Source organism: Syngnathus leptorhynchus, chromosome 16, assembly GCF_054491065.1.
Source record: "Syngnathus leptorhynchus isolate UIUO chromosome 16, UIUO_Slep, whole genome shotgun sequence".
Taxonomy (NCBI): Eukaryota; Metazoa; Chordata; class Actinopteri; order Syngnathiformes; family Syngnathidae; genus Syngnathus; species Syngnathus leptorhynchus.
The window spans coordinates 7,637,823-7,654,805 of record NC_141210.1 but is presented as its reverse complement, the minus strand read 5'-3'; the positions used below and the strand labels follow the sequence as shown (position 1 = coordinate 7,654,805).

At 45.4% G+C, this 16,983-nt stretch overlaps 4 protein-coding genes across 9 annotated transcripts; 1 reads left to right on the top strand and 3 right to left on the bottom strand.

Moving 5' to 3' along the window:
- The first annotated feature begins 558 nt into the window (after nt 1-558).
- On the top strand, nt 559-3,493 carry trir (telomerase RNA component interacting RNase). Of its 3 annotated transcripts, none has more exons than XM_085933712.1 (4): nt 559-688; nt 2,271-2,728; nt 3,060-3,131; nt 3,201-3,493. In XM_085933712.1, exons 2-4 carry the CDS (start codon nt 2,474-2,476, stop codon nt 3,306-3,308), a joined length of 435 nt encoding a protein of 144 aa, XP_085789838.1. In that variant the 5' UTR covers nt 559-688; nt 2,271-2,473; the 3' UTR covers nt 3,309-3,493. The 3 variants fall into 3 exon arrangements, with proteins under 3 accessions (XP_085789838.1, XP_085789837.1, XP_085789835.1); XM_085933711.1 differs by lacking the exon at nt 559-688 and adding an exon at nt 1,964-2,114; XM_085933709.1 differs by lacking the exon at nt 559-688 and having other exon boundaries at nt 1,995-2,728.
- Nucleotides 3,494-3,667: 174 nt separating this feature from the next.
- LOC147044609 (ubinuclein-2-like) lies at nt 3,668-10,729 on the bottom strand. Of its 2 annotated transcripts, XM_085933706.1 has the most exons (17): nt 10,065-10,729; nt 9,772-9,903; nt 9,436-9,537; nt 9,127-9,252; nt 8,956-9,059; nt 8,355-8,847; nt 8,175-8,245; nt 7,754-7,883; nt 7,556-7,662; nt 7,343-7,453; nt 7,094-7,234; nt 6,964-7,014; nt 6,849-6,891; nt 5,249-6,676; nt 4,975-5,182; nt 4,622-4,690; nt 3,668-4,415 (listed from the first exon to the last, which is right to left on the bottom strand). In XM_085933706.1, the coding sequence occupies exons 1-17, from the start codon at nt 10,377-10,379 to the stop codon at nt 4,369-4,371; spliced, it is 3,678 nt and encodes a 1,225-aa protein (XP_085789832.1). In that variant the 5' UTR covers nt 10,380-10,729; the 3' UTR covers nt 3,668-4,368. The 2 variants fall into 2 exon arrangements, with proteins under 2 accessions (XP_085789832.1, XP_085789833.1); XM_085933707.1 differs by lacking the exon at nt 4,622-4,690.
- Nucleotides 10,730-11,245: 516 nt separating this feature from the next.
- rpsa (ribosomal protein SA) lies at nt 11,246-13,348 on the bottom strand. Its single transcript, XM_085933708.1, has 8 exons — nt 13,291-13,348; nt 12,733-12,904; nt 12,536-12,654; nt 12,011-12,256; nt 11,808-11,936; nt 11,581-11,740; nt 11,467-11,505; nt 11,246-11,388 (listed from the first exon to the last, which is right to left on the bottom strand). The coding sequence occupies exons 2-8, from the start codon at nt 12,863-12,865 to the stop codon at nt 11,294-11,296; spliced, it is 921 nt and encodes a 306-aa protein (XP_085789834.1). The 5' UTR covers nt 12,866-12,904; nt 13,291-13,348; the 3' UTR covers nt 11,246-11,293.
- Nucleotides 13,349-14,394: 1,046 nt separating this feature from the next.
- Nucleotides 14,395-16,909, bottom strand: LOC147044607 (mitochondrial glycine transporter A-like). 3 transcript variants are annotated; one of them, XM_085934345.1, is made up of 9 exons: nt 16,794-16,909; nt 16,663-16,708; nt 16,263-16,323; nt 16,053-16,177; nt 15,901-15,985; nt 15,646-15,825; nt 15,394-15,562; nt 15,105-15,265; nt 14,395-14,997 (listed from the first exon to the last, which is right to left on the bottom strand). In XM_085934345.1, the coding sequence occupies exons 3-9, from the start codon at nt 16,275-16,277 to the stop codon at nt 14,875-14,877; spliced, it is 858 nt and encodes a 285-aa protein (XP_085790471.1). In that variant the 5' UTR covers nt 16,278-16,323; nt 16,663-16,708; nt 16,794-16,909; the 3' UTR covers nt 14,395-14,874. The 3 variants fall into 3 exon arrangements, with proteins under 3 accessions (XP_085790471.1, XP_085790472.1, XP_085790469.1); XM_085934346.1 differs by having other exon boundaries at nt 16,663-16,723; nt 16,794-16,899; XM_085934343.1 differs by having other exon boundaries at nt 16,663-16,883.
- Between the last annotated feature and the right edge of the window lie 74 nt (nt 16,910-16,983).

Genomic DNA, 16,983 nt, shown 5'->3' with positions numbered 1-16,983 from the left:
GCCTGACTATATGTGGTCATTTCACCCCCTCCAAAAAACAGCCTTACAACCATGGTAACATTTTAAAAAAGAAAAGCCTTACTATACATGGTCTATTTTAGAAAAGGGGGAAAAAAAGCCTTTCTATACATGATCATTACTGCACATGGTCATTTTTTAATGAGCCTTAATATACATGGTCATTTTTTTATAGAAAAGAAAAAGAAATTGTAAAAAAAAGCCTTTTCATGGTCATCACAAACTTACTCTATAGTAAGACGCAACACTGTCGCCATCTTCTGGTCATTATAAGAAATGCTTTTTTTACCTCGTGTAGTGTACCTATTGAAGTGTCCATGAGGTGTACCTAATAATTGGCCATCATGGTGAAAGCTTAAGTGAAAGTGAAGTCACGTGCATATCTGGGGTTGCCATGGCAATGACAACATTCATTAAACGCGACTTGATGACATAGCTGTTTAGGCTCATATTATCACATTGAGTTTTATTTCCTTGATTTTTTTTTTTTTTTTTTTTTTTGCTTTTAACATTAAACCAAAAGATACATTTATCAACTGCCAGGGTCATTCGTCTTTACGCAGGTTAACAAACACACGCCCTTGGTTCTATTTGAATTGAGCCTTCTCGGTAACCGTACGCTCGCCAGTTCTCCGTGCAGCATTTCCGGTGACTACGAGCTGTGTTTTGAGTGAGTATTGCAAACATTTTTAAGCTCTTTATATGCTGTTTGCATGTAAATATGCAAGAGCAACATTACGACACGAGCTCCTTGAGTTTGTTTGTTGCTCGCAAGCTATCGTAGAACAATATCAACAAAGGTGACTTGAGGACGCCCACAAGTTGCATGGGCTGTCGATCAAACGTTAATGAGAGTAAGCGTTTGACCTCCATTTGGTTTTTGCATGTTTTCCACGTAATGGTCCTCTACCTGCACATCTCACAGCCAACATATTCTCTAAAGTGCGATTTAAGGACAGAAAAACAACCTCTAATATGTGTAACAGAAATGGTCGAATGGTTAAACATTTTGACTTACATCCGGGAGACTCGAGTTCGAGCCTTGAGCATCACTCTGTTTAATTCGTAAACGTTAAACATAGTGGGTTTCGAACCCAGGTACACTGAACACCAATCCTAGTGTTGTACCACTCGGTCATATGCCGTGAAATTTTCAAAGTTCTATTGTATACTTCAGGTACATACCCAAAGTATGAACAGATTTCTCTTGTGTCTTCTTGTCAAATTGTCTTGAGGTTAAAGCTTTTGCCTACAGTTCAGGAGAGCCGAGTTCGAGTCTCATACATTACTCTGTATAATATCTAAATGTTTGACAGAGCGAGACTCGAACCCGTGTCTCCCGAACTCCAGACCAAGTGTTATACCATTACCCCACAGTGCCGTGAAAATTTCGATTTTTTTTTTCTCTTTCTCTCGAACACTCCATTGGGAACTACTTTCAGGTGTACCTAATAAAAGGCCACTTTATTAAAAACACGGTCAAAGCTAAACTGAAAAGTGCCTCACCCGCCCACCTCCTGACTGGCTGGTTGCTCTGTGACGTCACTCAGACACTTCATTAAGTACACCTCCACTTTCAGGTGTACCTAATAACAGGCCACTCCATTAGGTACACTTGGAACAAGTAGTAGGTTTATTGCACAATGCACACAAATATAAACAACAATAAAATACAGAAATAAATGGTCGTTGGTTCCCATCTTTAAGAAAGGGGACCGGAGGGTGTGTTCCAATTCCTATAAAGGGGTGCTGGAGAGGAGGGTCCCTCGGGAGGTCGAATCTCGGATTCAGGAGGAGCAGTGTTGTTTGCAATGAATGGATGGAAATAAATAAAAATATACTAAAAAAAATACATTGGGCCTTTACGTGACCTCGTTACACAATATTCCTAAAGAAAAAGTTGATTAAAATAATAATAAAAGTAAATTTCAAACCAGCAATCAAATGTGAAATTGCACGAGCTAACCCTAGTTGAAGCCACGCCCGTGGCGTGACGTCACGGATAACCTAAAAATGGCCGACGGCGAGCGGTGGGTTTAGTGAAAAGCTAGCCAAAACACAGGCCCACTTCACAAACTCTACGAGCCTGGATACGGGTATTTCAAATTTGTGGTATCTAATGTTTAATTCTGTCAACGTATAGTCGTCACCAGCTGAAATTGGTGCTAGTTTATTCGAAAGCAGTCAATCAGACGACGTTAGCAACATTAGCATTCGAACTAACTGCTGTTTTTGTTTTGTTTTTTTTCTAGCCTAATAAGTGCTATACGAGCCACGTCGCGGATTGTATTCGACCGATTTCTTTTCGCAAGGAATACGTTCTTTTTGTTTACGAAACGCTATCGAGTTAAACTATATACAACCCAGCGACACATACCAAGAGGAGCACCTCGTTGTCTTAACTGGAAGTCCCGGACCACTGCCGAACACTGAGGCACCACCGCAATCAATAAACATGGAACAAAGGCGCAGACACGCAAAATCGCACCCCACCGATGGGGGTAGCAGCAGCGGCGGGGACTCAGACGGTGGAAGCCCCGCGTCCCCGTCCGGGAGCCAGCAAGGCCCGTCGTCCTCGGGCAACGCGTTCGCCAACGACGGCAGCTTTATGGAGATGTTCAAGAAGAAGATGGAGGAGGAAATGAGGAAAAAGGCGCAGGGAACAGATGGAGAGCAAGGACATACGAAGCCCCCTCCCGTCACTAGCTTTGTAAGGGTTGCCAGCTAGCACATCCAAACTGACCACCAATTCACCATTGTTGTAGAATGACTGGATACACTACTCACAAACAGGGTCAACTTTCACGATGTACTATAAATGTTTATGTATGATCTTTTGTGCCAGAAGGTCAAATGAATCTTACCAATTTGTGAGTAGTGTATCATAAGCCATATTAGATGGGATGAGTTGGGGGATGTTCTCCACAGATGAGGCTGGTGGTTGGACAGCAGACAAAATGTAGACCTGCTCTGGTGTAGTCTCCTTCGTTGCTAAGGCAAGGCCTCCTGTAACGGTGTCAGTCTTCTATGTCCTAACCCAGGTGGGGAAGCGCAGAGGCGGTGTGTTCCTTAAGACCGGTATGGTTGCCAAGAAGCAAAAACAGGACACAGAGGTAAGGAGCAGAGGACGAGACAAAGATGGAAGTTGGTTTGACGTGCCGTTGTCTTCTCTCCCCCTGCAGACTACGCCCGGCAAGAGTGACGCTTGGTCAAAGTACATGGCGGAGGTGAAAAAGTACAAAGCGCACCAGTGCGGCGATGACGATAAGACCAGGCCGCTGGTCAAGTAGACATGGAGTCACAGAAGAAACCTTTGCCTTTTTTTCATCTCGTTTCCTGAAAGTTTCCCTTTTTTTGTGTGTATTTTTGCTCCTTTGGATTTGTTTTGACGCTGTTCATATTTTCCTTTGTAATGCTTTGAAAACTCTGCATAAATGATTTTGTTCTTTTTGGTCATAAGATAAAAAAATCTACACTGCCTGTGATGTCATGTTTACTTTTTTTCCAATGCACATTAAGTTGTTCAAGGAAGGCAGGATATTCACACAGACTAACTGAGCTGGAAAACATCATTTGGAAAAACAATGACCCAATATAGAACATAGTACTATTTTCTGACACACGTTTTGAGACAACAGGTTCCATCTGATCATTTTACCATATGAAGATAAGATTTTTAATCAAAAGGTTTCAGTACTGTACAGAATGTAACTCTGAAGAATTCAAGTAAAATAGACAAAACATGTTCAACTTGGGTCGGAGGAAAGCTCCGCATTTTACATTTCTTACAAATGTCAGCAAAAATGTCATTATTGTCTAAAATAGGGGTGACCCACAATACGGTCCCTGGAATATACTGAAATGTTCCTTTCTTTTGCTTTTCAGCTGAATAATTAATTATGATTTTGACACTTTAAAAGGAAAATAGAAAACCTGCAAGCGTGCTGTAACTGGTAAAGTTAACTAACTGTATAGTGCTAAATGAAGCACCATTTGAATCGTTCAATATTTTTGCCATGTACTGTTGCACCTTGGGTTTAAAAAGAGCACCATGTTGTCACTGACCATGCATCAGGGAGGGAAACATACAAAGGCACCCCGTCGATCACGTTATCGTCATATACACACTGGCGGACGGACACACAGACACACACATACATACCGTACATGCATGTTTTCTCCCTGTCCACAGTGATATAGGGTCTCTTGTAAACGTCGACAAATTGTCGTTGTCTTTTTGTTTCGCTGTAAAAGATGTCAAAGTGATCAAAACGTTTTCCATTCCTGAAAAGCAGAACATATGAAAAGTGGTCTGCTCCATCTGGCACCAAAAAGCAAGACCGGCCGCTATCATAGAGTCTTCCTCTTGTTGTCTCCTCCTTGGCTTTGGCTGACATCTGCAGAGAAACAAGAAAATCCCTGGGTTGTTTTCTTGTCAGTCACAAGTTGCGGCGTTTCTGGAAATGTCTTTAATGGCTACACAAAGGGGGGGGAGGGCATACGACCACAAGTACGGGATGAGCACAGCAAAGGCGCAGACAGAAAGACAAGGAAGGAACAACAGTGGAAAAGTGCAGGGGAGGGAGGGAGGCTCACATTTTACCTGAGAAAGCGAGCTGCAAGTGAGGAGGCAGAGCAACCTGAGAGCCCGACTGGAGACTCTTATAAAGATCTGAGGAGACAGGACGGGGGGGGCACAAAGGACGTGGGGGTGAAAAGGAGGGCACGAAGAAAAAGAAAGAGAAAAAGAATGAACGAGGAAAACAAAAAAAAAAGGCAGATGGGAATTGTGACCGACGCGACATTGGTGACGAGAGAAATCGGCAGACAAGAACAAACGCTCGGACGGTTGGAGCAAACAAAATGGACGCATGTCAAGCACAGACGTAATTAGATCGCAGATTTTCAACATCCTGGCATTTCTAAATCCAATGGATGTGTAAGGCCCGCACTCACTTTGAGTCAAGGTCGAGAAGGAAGCATTGCTACTGGCCGCTGAGCTGGTGGGTGGGATGCTGGAGCCGGCGGCGCCCAACTGGGGCAGGTTGAGCAGCGGCGGGAACTGGAAAGGAAGCGAGACGGGAACCAGACCGCCCAGCATCCCAAAGCCCAGCGGGAGAGACGGGGTGGAGCCCAGCAGATTGCTGCCCCCTGCTGATGACGCCTGAGTGAAAGGGGGGGAAAAATAAGAATCAACTGGTTGCATCTTCAAGGCCGCGGGAGCACCAACCTGAGGCAACTGAGGAGAGGCCGTTGACAACGGGACCGACGTCACTGGTTTGACCCCCTGAGACGTCGTCACTCCTGCGGACCTCTGGCGCTGGGCCGAGTTGGCGGAGTGCGTCGTGGGAGGGGTGCCACTTCCTGAATGTTTGCTTATGGATGACGTGTTGGTAAGGCCACTGTTGGCTGTGCTGCTGCTGCTGCTGCTGACTGGGTTCTTCTGGTTGCTCGGGGAAGCGTAACCACTTGGGCCCACCTTGGCTGTTCCGGCCTGGGCACCTGAGTACGGCGAGCGGAAGCCTGTGGGACTTTTGGAGGAGAACTGTTGCATGGGGGGTGTCACCTGAGACCTGGAAATTGGGGAGGGGGCGGGGGAGCCTGAGGTGGTGACGACCGTGTTGAGGGTGCGAGATGGGGTGTGCATGACGTGGCTGGGGACGACAGAGCTGAGGCTACGAGACGGGGTGGCGACAGACGAGCCGTGGGCGCGAGGGGAGGTGGTGACGGCCGAGTTGACGGTGCGAGGTGTGAGTTTGACGACTGGCATGACGCTGCTGTGACTGGATTTTGTGAGAGTGGCGTGCATCGGGGTGATGAAGTTTGACTGCTGCGTCGTTTGAATGCCCATGTGGGATGGGGTGGTGGGAGGTGCTTTGCTCTGGGGGCTGTGGGGCAACCGTGTCGCCAGGAAGCTTTTGGGGTTTACGTGCGCGGGCGACGGATGGCCCGTCGGTTGTCGAGAGGGAGGCGGCGTAACGATGACCGGCTCGCTACTGTTGACGCCTTTATTATTGCTGCATTTGATGAGGCCTGAAGTGGGAGCCGAGACCCCCATCTTTGATCCCGGAGGCGCGAGGGTCGACGCGGTGGGTGGGGGGCGGGGTTTAGCGGGTGAAGCAGGAGCGTTGACCTTAGGCACGGCGACACCCACGGGTCTCTGAGTGTTCAACACCGAGTGTCTGTGCACCTGTCCCGGGCCCTTCACATTGCCCATAGCGTCCACCCTGACCGACGACACGGGCGAGAAAGTGACCGAGGACGGCCGAGACGAAAGGGCGGAGGGAGACGAAGAGCTGAACGTGTAGCGGGGGTTGCTGGCGCCGGAAGTGCTGACTGAGTGCTTTTTCTGCTGCTGCTGCTGCTGCTGCTGGAGGAGCGCAGAGACATGAGGGGCTGCAGCGGCGGCGGCGCTGGCAAGGCTCTTAGTTCTATCCGGGGAGGGAGGGCTGCCCCCTTGCGCCAGGCCCTTGGCGGCATTGCCGAGGATCATAAGCGCTTGGGAGATGGAGTCCAAGGAGGGAACCACCAGATCGTCGTCGTGGGAATCCAGGCATATGGGCTCAGCCGGCGACTGAGACGGTCGCTTAGCAACCGGGCCGACGGGGGATGGAGTGACACCCGCTGAGGGTGTGGTCCGCTGAACCCACGCCGCCTCCTGACAAACAAATGCTCAAGTTAATCGCCTTGTTGGCTCAGGAAATAAATAAGAGAATGGCAGGTTGTAAATATATAGTGGATACAAATGTCACCAAATATCTGAATATGAATATGACTTCCCAGACTAGAGTGATTAGATGAAGCCAATTCTGCACATTCTCTTCTTTTACCTTTGGCTTGACTTTTGGTGTGTTGATCATCTTTTTCTTTGCTCTGGAATGAACACAAGTCAGATTAGTGTGATAACTTTGTAGCAAAACTGTGACTAATTGTCACTTTACTTACGAGTAGCCGGTGAGGTGACCGTGAGCCACGATGCTCTCTTTGAACAAGATCCTTTAAAAAGAAAAAAAAAAAAAAAAATCACCACTGAGCTAAAAACTTGGCAAAATCAAGTCAGGACAAAAAAACTCACCTGCTCTGCATCCAACCTTTTGGCCAAAGAGGTTTCACCTCTGTTTCCATGAAGGCTTTGAGGTAATCTTCAGGAGACGTGTTCTTGCCCTCTAGCTCATAGCAGCTCAGCTTCACTCGTACCAAGTTGCATAGCAACGACCTGACGGAAAATGACAACAGGGGAGGAAAAAAAAAAAGCTGGTAAACTCGAAGAAACCCATCCACTACTTTTACAATAGCGGCCTCATAATGGAGTAAAACGACAGACCTGATTTTGTCATCCCAGACAAACTTCTTCCGAGGCCCCATCACCCTCTTGCCTGGCTTCTCTTCATCCTCATCCTCGGAAGCATTTTTCTCTCCCTCCTCGGACTGCTGTCTGTTAGGAGTGAGAAGCAAACAAGCAGTTGGTCAGTGCTTTCGGACAACATCTGTGTTGCGTCCAATCAAACAGCTAAAAGAGGAAAAAAAGTGCGCTTACTTTGCCACTTTTGCAATACAGTCCATGTTGTATCGAGCGATTTGCTCTGGCATCACGCTGCACACCGCCAGCTTCAGCTTGAGTAGTGGTGTGCGGAGTCTGCCGTCCTGGCCAAAAAAAGTGTGGGGCATCCAAGAATTTCATTTGATAAAGGGGCAGTATTCAGACAGAGCAAAAAAAAAAAAAAAAAAAAAGTACCTGTATGTTAAGGCTCAATTTCTTAAGGCGCTTGAGCAGACCTTCTTTATTACACGGGACAAAGGCCTCCAAGTGAGAGTAGACAGCTGAACGAACATCTGCTGGTTGCTCCTGAACCTGTAAATCAATACTAATACACACACATAAAAGAGGGTTATGCTTATAATAGACAAGCTATAAATACAATTTGACAAGCAGGGGTTAAAGAAAGATGTCTAAAATTCTCCTCTAATGCAAGCTAGCTAGCTGGCTGCCATATGCTTGTTACTTGGGAACTAAAGGTAGAGAAAGGTATACGTTAAAAAAAAAAAAAAGTCAAGTAAATTGAAATTAAAGAAGCATTATGTACATTTGAGACGCCACTTCAAATGATCTAATCATTTGTTGATTATTGATATGATCAATGGTCAATGTCACTCACTCCAGTAGGATATTATTCATGTCCATTGTGAAGAACTTCTTGCGGCCCTCTTCGTCAAACTGACGAGATGCCTGTGACATGAAACAAGAATTGGCATGACATGAAATTAGACGACCAGTTGGGTCCAATTCGTCTCCTCCACAGGAGGTAAAATATCAAGTGAGCGAGCGAATCTCGTACCCCTCTGAGGTCTTCGATGCGCTTCAAGAGAGGGCCTGGGAGACCAGTGGGCAGCGATGGAGGGCTCATCATACTAGCCTGCAACATACGGCCTGCCCCTGCCTTCTGGGCCACGCCAAAGGAGCCGTTCTCCCCCTGAGTAGGACTGGAGGACTGCGGAGAGTCCAGCATTCCGAAGTCCAGATCGCCCATCATGTCGTGCAACACGTCATTGTTGGCCGACCCCAGCAGTGATATCACGGCCGGGTCGGACGTCAAATCCGCCATGTTGCAGTCGTTGCCGCCGGCGACCTTGGTTTGGCTGTTTACGACCGAAGTGTTAGCCCCGGGCGTTTTGGCTTGGGGTCGCGGCAAAGCGGCGGCGCCAGCTATGTTCCTCTTTCGCATCTCTTCCTTCTCCCTGGTGAAGCGGCGCAACATGTTGGCTAAGTGGAGGGAATCTTTCATAAGCTTCTTCCTCTTCTTCTTTTCTGGACGATTCAAGGATGACACTCTGTTGAGATACAAAAAAATAAAATAATTATATGAACAGTCACATGCTCACATTATAGCAGACTTAAAAGCAATGTCGAATGCTAAAACCAAAAAGTTAAAACCTTACCCTGGCTTTGGTACTTTATTTTTCCTGGGTTTCTTCTCCTCCAAAACTGCACCATCTTGCTTTTTCCTCCGCTTTTTAATCACCCGCTCGTCTCCATCTTTTATCTTTTAGGAGAAGGATGTTTAGATGAAAGACAATGATTGTGCATTAACAGAGGTGAAAAGAACACACCTTGACGTGATTATTCTCGGTATCGTCTGCTTCAGAGTCAGACGCGGCTCGGAACTGCAGAGTTCCTGTGTTGATGTAAAAGCCTCCGTGTTTGGTTGTCAGAGAGGCCGGAACCAGCTCATCATACTGTACGAAAAGAACACGCTGTTCATTGGTAATATCACAACATTGTTTAGAACTATTATAAAATCATTTCATTTCCTGTTAGTTTACAGTCATTTAACGTAGCCAATAGTCATGCTATTTGCATCAAGGTGGAACCCCCTCATGCCCCAAACCTGATGATGTGTGCATGGAGTAAGAACTCACAGCTTCCGAATTGTCAATGAAGGGGTCAGTCTCGTCATACCCGTAACCAATATCAATAAGATCTTGCATCCTGTCTTTTTTCTTCTTCTTGGAAACGCCACCCTGCAAACAAAGTATTAAATTAATAGCACATTAACATTAGACAGCAAAAAGTCTGCTTACCAAAGCCATTCAAGAATTTACTGGGCGATCAACTGGTTTCATTGATTAATTAAAGAGCTTTTTCTGTCGGGCAAATCTAAAATGTGTTTATTTTGAGGACATATCGCACAGCTCTACCATTAGACCTGTATAATATAACGTATAACTTAAATAAAACTGTCCAAAATAACTTACATATTTGTTTTCAAATCTCTTAGCCAACTCTTCAACCTCCCGTCTCTCCTTCTCATTATCAGCAAGTGGGTCGTTGGGGTCCAGGGATGGTGCAAGTCCTTTTGGGGTAGTTGAAGCTGCTGCAATTTGTACCTACATGTAAAAGTCAGAAGAACGGCAAGGTCATTGTTGAGTGAATAGTGAAAGAAACCAATTTTATTTGAAAGAAAAAAAAAAAAAACAGTACTGCAAGTTCTCGAGACGAAGCCCCCTTGATGACATGATGTTACCCCGAAGCTCAAGTGACTCCTCACCTGAGAAGGACGTGAAGACGTCGGGAACACCAGCTCGCTGTAGTTGAATTCGGCAGAACCGCGTTCACTTGGCTCGGAGAGTGAGAGGTTGAGCCGGACGGTGGGTTTCGCCTCTTCGGGCTCGGCGGCATCACCTTGCGAAGTCCCAAACAGACCTCCGCCACCTTCTGACCCGACCGCACTTCCACCAGCGTCTCTGCCCAAAGTCATGGCCTCATCTTCGCGACGGCGTTTCTTGCTCAACTCCGGGGTCGACGGAGTGGATGTGTTGAACGACGATAGAGTGACGAAGGGAACTTTCCTCGGTTCTGCCATTTGTTCACAAACCGGACGTGCGAAATAGAGCCAGGCTCCCCCCCCCGCGGGTGGTCAGCTAACGCCGGAGTCGCCAGTTACACCGCTAGCTAGTTACTATACTAGCTAGCTTCTGTTGAATAACTGCTCCAGGCGACACAGTTACTAATATTTCGGCACATTCCGCGATGAATCCATATAGTCTTGTACCCGGCGTAGACCCGTCGCCTACGAAGGACTTTAAAAGTTAGAAACTGCAGTTTTGAGTGACCCCATGTAATCCGTGTTTAGCTATAAAAAGAAGGCTTCTGTAGTAGCCATCTTGATCATTATTATCATTATTCCGTGGTTGGGCGTGCAGAAAGCGGAAGTCGAGGAGGAAAGCAAACCGTTTTCGTCCAATAGCAGACTCAGAACCGCCCTGGGACACGCCCACTTGACTGTCGAGCGCGAATGTGGAGGTAGTGATTGTTCTGCACAGGCGGGATGATGATGGTGGACGGCCGCTTCACTTTTGTCAAGCACCGTAGACATCGAAAGAAAACAAGATGATCAAATGTTATGTTTACAATAGCTCTAATGCCTGGGCAACTGGAGATTCCCTTTAAAAATTGTACGTCATCGTTGTCATAGTAATACATGCACTTAGCAACGCAAGTTCGTCAAGGTTCTGCTCAAGTAGGAAGTCGCTATCGGTTTACACCCCCTGCCCCCAGGGGAAAAAAATGTCATTCATCCATTACTTGAAAAACTGCAAATTACCTGGATTACAAATAATCTGTCCATGTTTATTTAATAAGTAAATTTACTGTACATCTACCCTCGCCTGGGTTCAGTTTACAGCTTGTCTCAGAAGGTGAACAATAACAGACAATTCAGAAAAAAAATGGTGTGAAACACTTTATTTCCTGTCACGTTCAGGTTTATTTTCAGATTTAAGACCAATCAGAAGTGGCACCACCCCAGTCAGAGGCCTGGGCAGTGGGAGCAGTGGACCAGTCCTCAGTAGCTGGCTGATTGCTCCAGTCCTCTGCAAGACAAACAAAAAGTAAGATACCAAAAAAAAAAAGACATTAAATTGATATACATTTAAATGAACAATTCTCACCTGAAAAACCTTCAGCGGGCTTTACAACTGCTGGAGCACCTGGAGAAAGAGGAACAAAAGCTCAATACCTGAATTGTAATTGCACTGAAACATGTGAAACTGAGCCAACCCTACCTGCTGGAAACTGCTGAATGGGCACAGATGGCACAGCAACACCCTCGGACCAGTCGGCAACCTCAGGCTGGGCAAACTCCGCTGCAGGGGCGGTCCATTCACCCTGGAACTCCTCCTTTCCGACAGCCTTCTCAGCAGCCGCTTGCTCTTCCTTCTCAATCTACATTTAAAAGTACTGTAGTCAATAACTGTATGGTGTTGTGCCAATCTGTGATAGTAATAGTTACCTCTTCAGGATCCCTGTAGAAGTACAAATCAGGCATGACTTCCCAAGGGTGCTCTCTGGAAATTGTGCCTCTCATTCGGAGAACCTCTCGGGCCAACATCCACCACATCAGACCCACAGAGTGATGTCCCTGAAAATAGACGCGTTAGAAAACAAGCTCCTCTATGAAATGAAGCTGTCAAGTGAATTCATTCGATGGCTCACCTTGTTGTTGCAGGGGATGGCAATGTCCACATATCTAAGTGGGGAGTCTGTGTTGCACAGAGCAATGGAGGGGATGTTCACATAGGAGGCCTCCGTCAGTGGCTGGTGATCAGCACGAGGATCTGTCACAATCAGGAGGCGGGGCTCTCTGAAAGCTGCCTGGATCTGATTGGTGAATGTACCCGGGGTGAAGCGACCGTGGAAGGTGGTAGAACCGGTGGCAGAGGCAAACTTCAACACTGCTCGCTGAGGAGGAAGCAAAAGTTGTCAATTCTTCCACAGGGCATCATTTCATTTATTTTTTTTCAAGAGGGATTACATTGTGGCCAAGGTCTACCAAACCATAATCATGGAACATCAGTCCTAAATGGTTAAAGTGAAAACCCGTCCATAATTACTCTTGCACATTTCCGACACCTGAGCACTGAACATGACAGCAGTGCCCAAGCTTTAATAATGTGCATTTTCACATTTCACAATTGGTTCCGTCTTAACAGCAGAACACTCTAACGACTTGAATTTTACCTGTCCGGTGTTCCTGGAGGAGATGACGCAAACATCAGCTGGGTTTTCAATGGCAACAATGGCCCTGGCAGCCAGCAGCAGCTTTTCCCAGGTCTTTTTCAAGTTGATGATGTACACACCTTAAAAAGAAAATTGATCTTAAAATCCATCCTAAAACATGCACAGAAAATGCAAAATTTTACTAAAGCCACACGTACCATCACTTTTTCTCTTGTAGACGTACTGTTCCATCTGGAAGTCCAAGTTGGTACCTCCGAGGTGGGTTCCTGCAGCCAGGAACTTCAGCACATCTTCCTCCTTCATTTGAAGGACATCCAGACTTCCGGACATCGTGACCGCTTTCCCGGAGTTACGACTGAGATGGGAGAGCTGTGGATGGAAATAATAAGTATGGGGCACATTAAAAGACAGAAATGCCCAATTTCAATTCACAGACAAACTGACAGGGATTGTAAATAGCGTGTCTTAATTGCTGAAACATTTAGGTAGTTATCGTTTGAATGCACACGTTCTACCATTCATTATTGCAGTGCGTAAAGTCGAGCGCAGCATAAAGCATGGAGTGAGCGCGTGTCACACGCTAGTTAGCTTCAAATGTTAGCATAGCTAGTTCGGGCGTTTTGACACTACGTAAAACATCATATGTCTAGTTTTATCGTCATTATTGGTGGTTAGGATGGTTGCAAGGGGGGTTAACTAATTATTTAGATGTATTTGGAGGTTATATAGTCGAAAAAGGAGTTCTAGGAACTCACCACGAAACAACGCCGTATGGAAGACTACTCTTGCGATGGTAGAAAAGGCCGCTTTCAGGAAATGACGTCATATTTATAGAGCTTTTCAACGCTTGTGATTGGTTCGTTACTTTCAACTGGCTTGTTGTCATTCTGCCGTTTGACCGAAAGATGGCAGTGTTAAATAAAGTGACAGTGGTGGTATGTGTTGGCCGGCCATCCCATATTAAGAAAAGATGGAAAGACCATATTAAGACAATGCTGAGACGTTGACTTCTCAGTCAAAGTCTAACCTGTTTGGCAACTAGTGTATTTATTTGCCGAAGATAAAGAGTTCCAGTCAGCATGACAACAGAGTGTACAAATTGTTCTTGGTAAAATATTGAAAAATGAAGCTGTTGAAACTTCGCATAGGTCTAAATAATTGTAAGGGCTGAAAATTAAATGTAGGTAGGCTGATAAACACACAGATAACCAAAAGTTGAGTCCTTGTGCTTCAAAAGAAGTGAAAGGGTGATGGAACTGGAATTGGTGTGAAGTGCATGTGGATACTAGTAGCCTTGTGGCGTCAAAGAAAATATGGTGTTTTAGGTTGTTTTCCACAAAGACAAAAAAGGAAAGGAAGAGATATAATGTGGTAGTTTAATCCATGGCATCTGAGTTTACTCTTGAATAAATAAATAAAAAATCAATGCTATCAATAATCAGACAGAGTGCTGATCAGGTTATACGGGACTATCAAGACTACTCTTGTCTTATTGATGACATCTCAGCTGCCCTGCCCTGCTTATCAATGAGGTTTATGATGCTCAATAATTAGCCTCTCCCTACAGTTTACCATCAGGCATTTTATGTCATGAATTAAGACAGCATGCAAAATCTGCTCCATTAAATTTGCAGTTTAATACAAAACCACTATCTTGGGAAGTACATAAAAATTCATATTTTCTCTATCAGCCGAGGTTAAGACGGAATGTATTATGCCACCATGGTCTATGCCCCTATGACATAACTGCCGTATCTGCACAGCAGCATAGGTCATGCTTCAGGTCTTGATGTTAAGTAGATGCCTTCAGTTTAATCATTGACAGTATTTAAGGGCAGGTTAAGAAGCACACATCACTATCAACTTTGAACATTTCTTTTATTGTATTATAAAATACGATAAATACTGTGACGAGGTATTACAAAGTGTCATAGTAAGCACAAAAACATAAAGCATTAAAATATCAGCCTTTTTTTTTTTTTCCTCAACATAGGCAGTTAGTCTTCTTGAGCCACTGGTCTCGACTACAGCGCTGACAAAACACAAATAAGAACTCTCACTGAGCAATTTCTCAAATGTGATCGACCTGAAAGCGCAACCAAAAATACTCATCAGAAATGAAGTATTTGTTAAACCAACTTCAGTCATAACCCCCGATGAACACATTTCTGAGTGTCCACCTTTTACGAGCTCTTGTGTAAAATGCAACTCCATTATTGAGGGCGACAAGATATACTTGCGACACATTATGAGTAACTGCACAGGTGCACATTTCTTTTTTTGTCACTTGACCTTATCTCTTCTTTGACGTCTACCAACTTGACCTCGATCTTTCCTTTTCATGTTTTCAGTCCGAGATATGCCATCATTTGCTCATACACGGTCCACGCCATGGCGGCCATCATCGTCCTCCGAAGACAGCGTGGCAACGCCGCTCTTAGGAAGCCTTCAAGTCCATGTTCCTTGGAGAGAAGATCAAATATGCAAATGTGTCATTCAGGTGCATCTCAATCAAAAAAAATTGCTGTTCTTTCATTTTCCAAACTTTTCAAGCAAGTGACATATTTACCACATAAATGAATCTGACGGCGTCGATGGTGCTCAACTGGGGGTTCACTTGGACGAGTGTTTTGACCACGTCGGCGGGCTGAGTGACGAGCGAGGCCGACACCCCTGCCAGGATCCCGCAACTGAAGTTAGCCAGGGGTGCAAAAGCAGACACGCTGATCTCTAAAATGAAGACACACAATAGATCAAGTCAGCAAAACTGAGAAAAGAAACAAGGCGTTGCACAACTATGGAGAGTTCCAAGAAGGTGGTACAAATAAAAAAATGTCCCACTTTTCCTCTTGACATACCGTTGGGCAAATTGCTCTTCATCTGGCTGTAGAACATAACGTAGATTCCAGAGAAAGGAACATCTCGGAGCATAGTGGCCATCAAGCCAGAGTAGAGCGCTGCAGGACCTTCAGTCCGACACACACTGCGCAAAGCCCCGGTGACGCTCTCGTAACGGAACCTGCCGCACTGAGGTAAAAAAAAAAAAAAAATTCTAACTTTTGAAAGATTGAGTGTAAACAAATCTCTTCCTATTGCTGCCATTTTCTTACTTCATATCGAGTCTTGATGACGGTCACGGGCAACATGAGGACCCCAGCCACCGCCCTGGCCCCGCCTCCCAGCAGCACAACTCCCAAGGCCCCGGGGTTTTTGTCCTGGAAGAAGTGTTGCTTTAAGGAGCCGTAAGTGCTGAAGTAGAGCCCCACACCAGGGATGGTCCTCATTAACGACTGGGACAACACAAAAACAGGAGAGAGATGAGTGATTGGCATTTAAGAAGATCTCTGTTGTGTTGCCATTCTAACCGGAGAAACTCCTTTCCACAGTCCCGGCAGCCTCTCTGTCCGCACTACATTCAGGATCATCCTCATCATCCCTAAACGACCAGAACTAGAAGAAAAAAAAATCAAATTCAAGATGATTTATTTTAAAACAAGGACGGAATAACACCCCTTACCCAGGCTCCACGCTGTTCTGCAAGGTTTGCAGACGTGTTTTGACCAAGTCCAGAGGCTGGAAAAGTAGCGTGGAGCAGGTTCCACTCAGAGCGCCACACATAAAGGCTTTGACAGCTGGGTGAACCTAAAAAGGTTGGAGAGGTGATGATGAAGTCACCCATTTATTCATCCATCTGCGCATATTAGTGAAAATTAAACTTAAAACCTACCAGTGACAGTTCCATAGTTCGTGTTGACTAAAACGTTTTCCTATTTTCTTGCACCTTCACCCTGCAGACGCACGTAACAGTGATCAGACTCACAATTGCACACAAATCACAAGACCAACGATGCGTCTTTCGTTTGTGAGCAACTGACTTGACACACAGCTACTCATTAACAAGATCACAAATTAGGATCTTGTTCCCTCTTCCGCTGTTTTGTGATTTTTAAACCGACAATATATTAAAGAGAAATAATTACAATACGCAGGAAAAAAATGGTAATACTAATTATGCAACTACTAAGCAAAAAGGGCGTCATGATGTTGAACATTGCATATTACATCACTCAATCGGAATGGAGGATTAAACAAAGTGCGAAAATTGTGTATTATAATACTGTACATACCTTTCTTGTGGTTCCGGTTGTGTCGCCGTTGGGCTTCGGTTTGTGTCTGTTAACCAAACAGCTTCAGCAACAGTAATTTAAGACCGATTTTGGTACCCGTAATAACGAAACTTAGGAGCTAAATTTGGTACCTCAGGTGCTGAATTGTGTCGCTTAGTTGATCATCGGACTGGCTTCCAATCACACGATGCAGAAATGTTCAGCGCAAGCCGGTTCCTGTTGAGGGTGGGATGCAATACAAGGCGTGATTGGATGTCACAAGAAAGCCACGCCCTTTTGTAGGAAGGTACTTTTTAATTGGCTCTCCGATTTACACGTCAC

Coding starts and splice junctions, on each gene's coding strand:
- trir (XM_085933712.1), top strand. CDS start 2,474: ATGGAACAAAGGCGCAGACACGCAAAATCGCACCCCACCGATGGGGGT. Junction 2,729..3,059: donor CCCCTCCCGTCACTAGCTTT/GTAAGGGTTGCC, acceptor GTCCTAACCCAG/GTGGGGAAGCGCAGAGGCGG. Junction 3,132..3,200: donor AGCAAAAACAGGACACAGAG/GTAAGGAGCAGA, acceptor CTCCCCCTGCAG/ACTACGCCCGGCAAGAGTGA.
- LOC147044609 (XM_085933706.1), bottom strand. CDS start 10,379: ATGGCAGAACCGAGGAAAGTTCCCTTCGTCACTCTATCGTCGTTCAAC. Junction 7,663..7,753: donor AATTGAGCCTTAACATACAG/GTACTTTTTTTT, acceptor TTTTTTGGCCAG/GACGGCAGACTCCGCACACC. Junction 4,691..4,974: donor CTTCTCGACCTTGACTCAAA/GTGAGTGCGGGC, acceptor CTGTCTCCTCAG/ATCTTTATAAGAGTCTCCAG.
- rpsa (XM_085933708.1), bottom strand. CDS start 12,865: ATGTCCGGAAGTCTGGATGTCCTTCAAATGAAGGAGGAAGATGTGCTG. Junction 12,257..12,535: donor CCTCCAGGAACACCGGACAG/GTAAAATTCAAG, acceptor CTTCCTCCTCAG/CGAGCAGTGTTGAAGTTTGC. Junction 11,937..12,010: donor CCATCCCCTGCAACAACAAG/GTGAGCCATCGA, acceptor GTCTATTTTCAG/GGACATCACTCTGTGGGTCT.
- LOC147044607 (XM_085934345.1), bottom strand. Junction 15,986..16,052: donor CAGAACAGCGTGGAGCCTGG/GTAAGGGGTGTT, acceptor TTTTTCTTCTAG/TTCTGGTCGTTTAGGGATGA. Junction 14,998..15,104: donor CCGTCAGATTCATTTATGTG/GTAAATATGTCA, acceptor CTTCTCTCCAAG/GAACATGGACTTGAAGGCTT.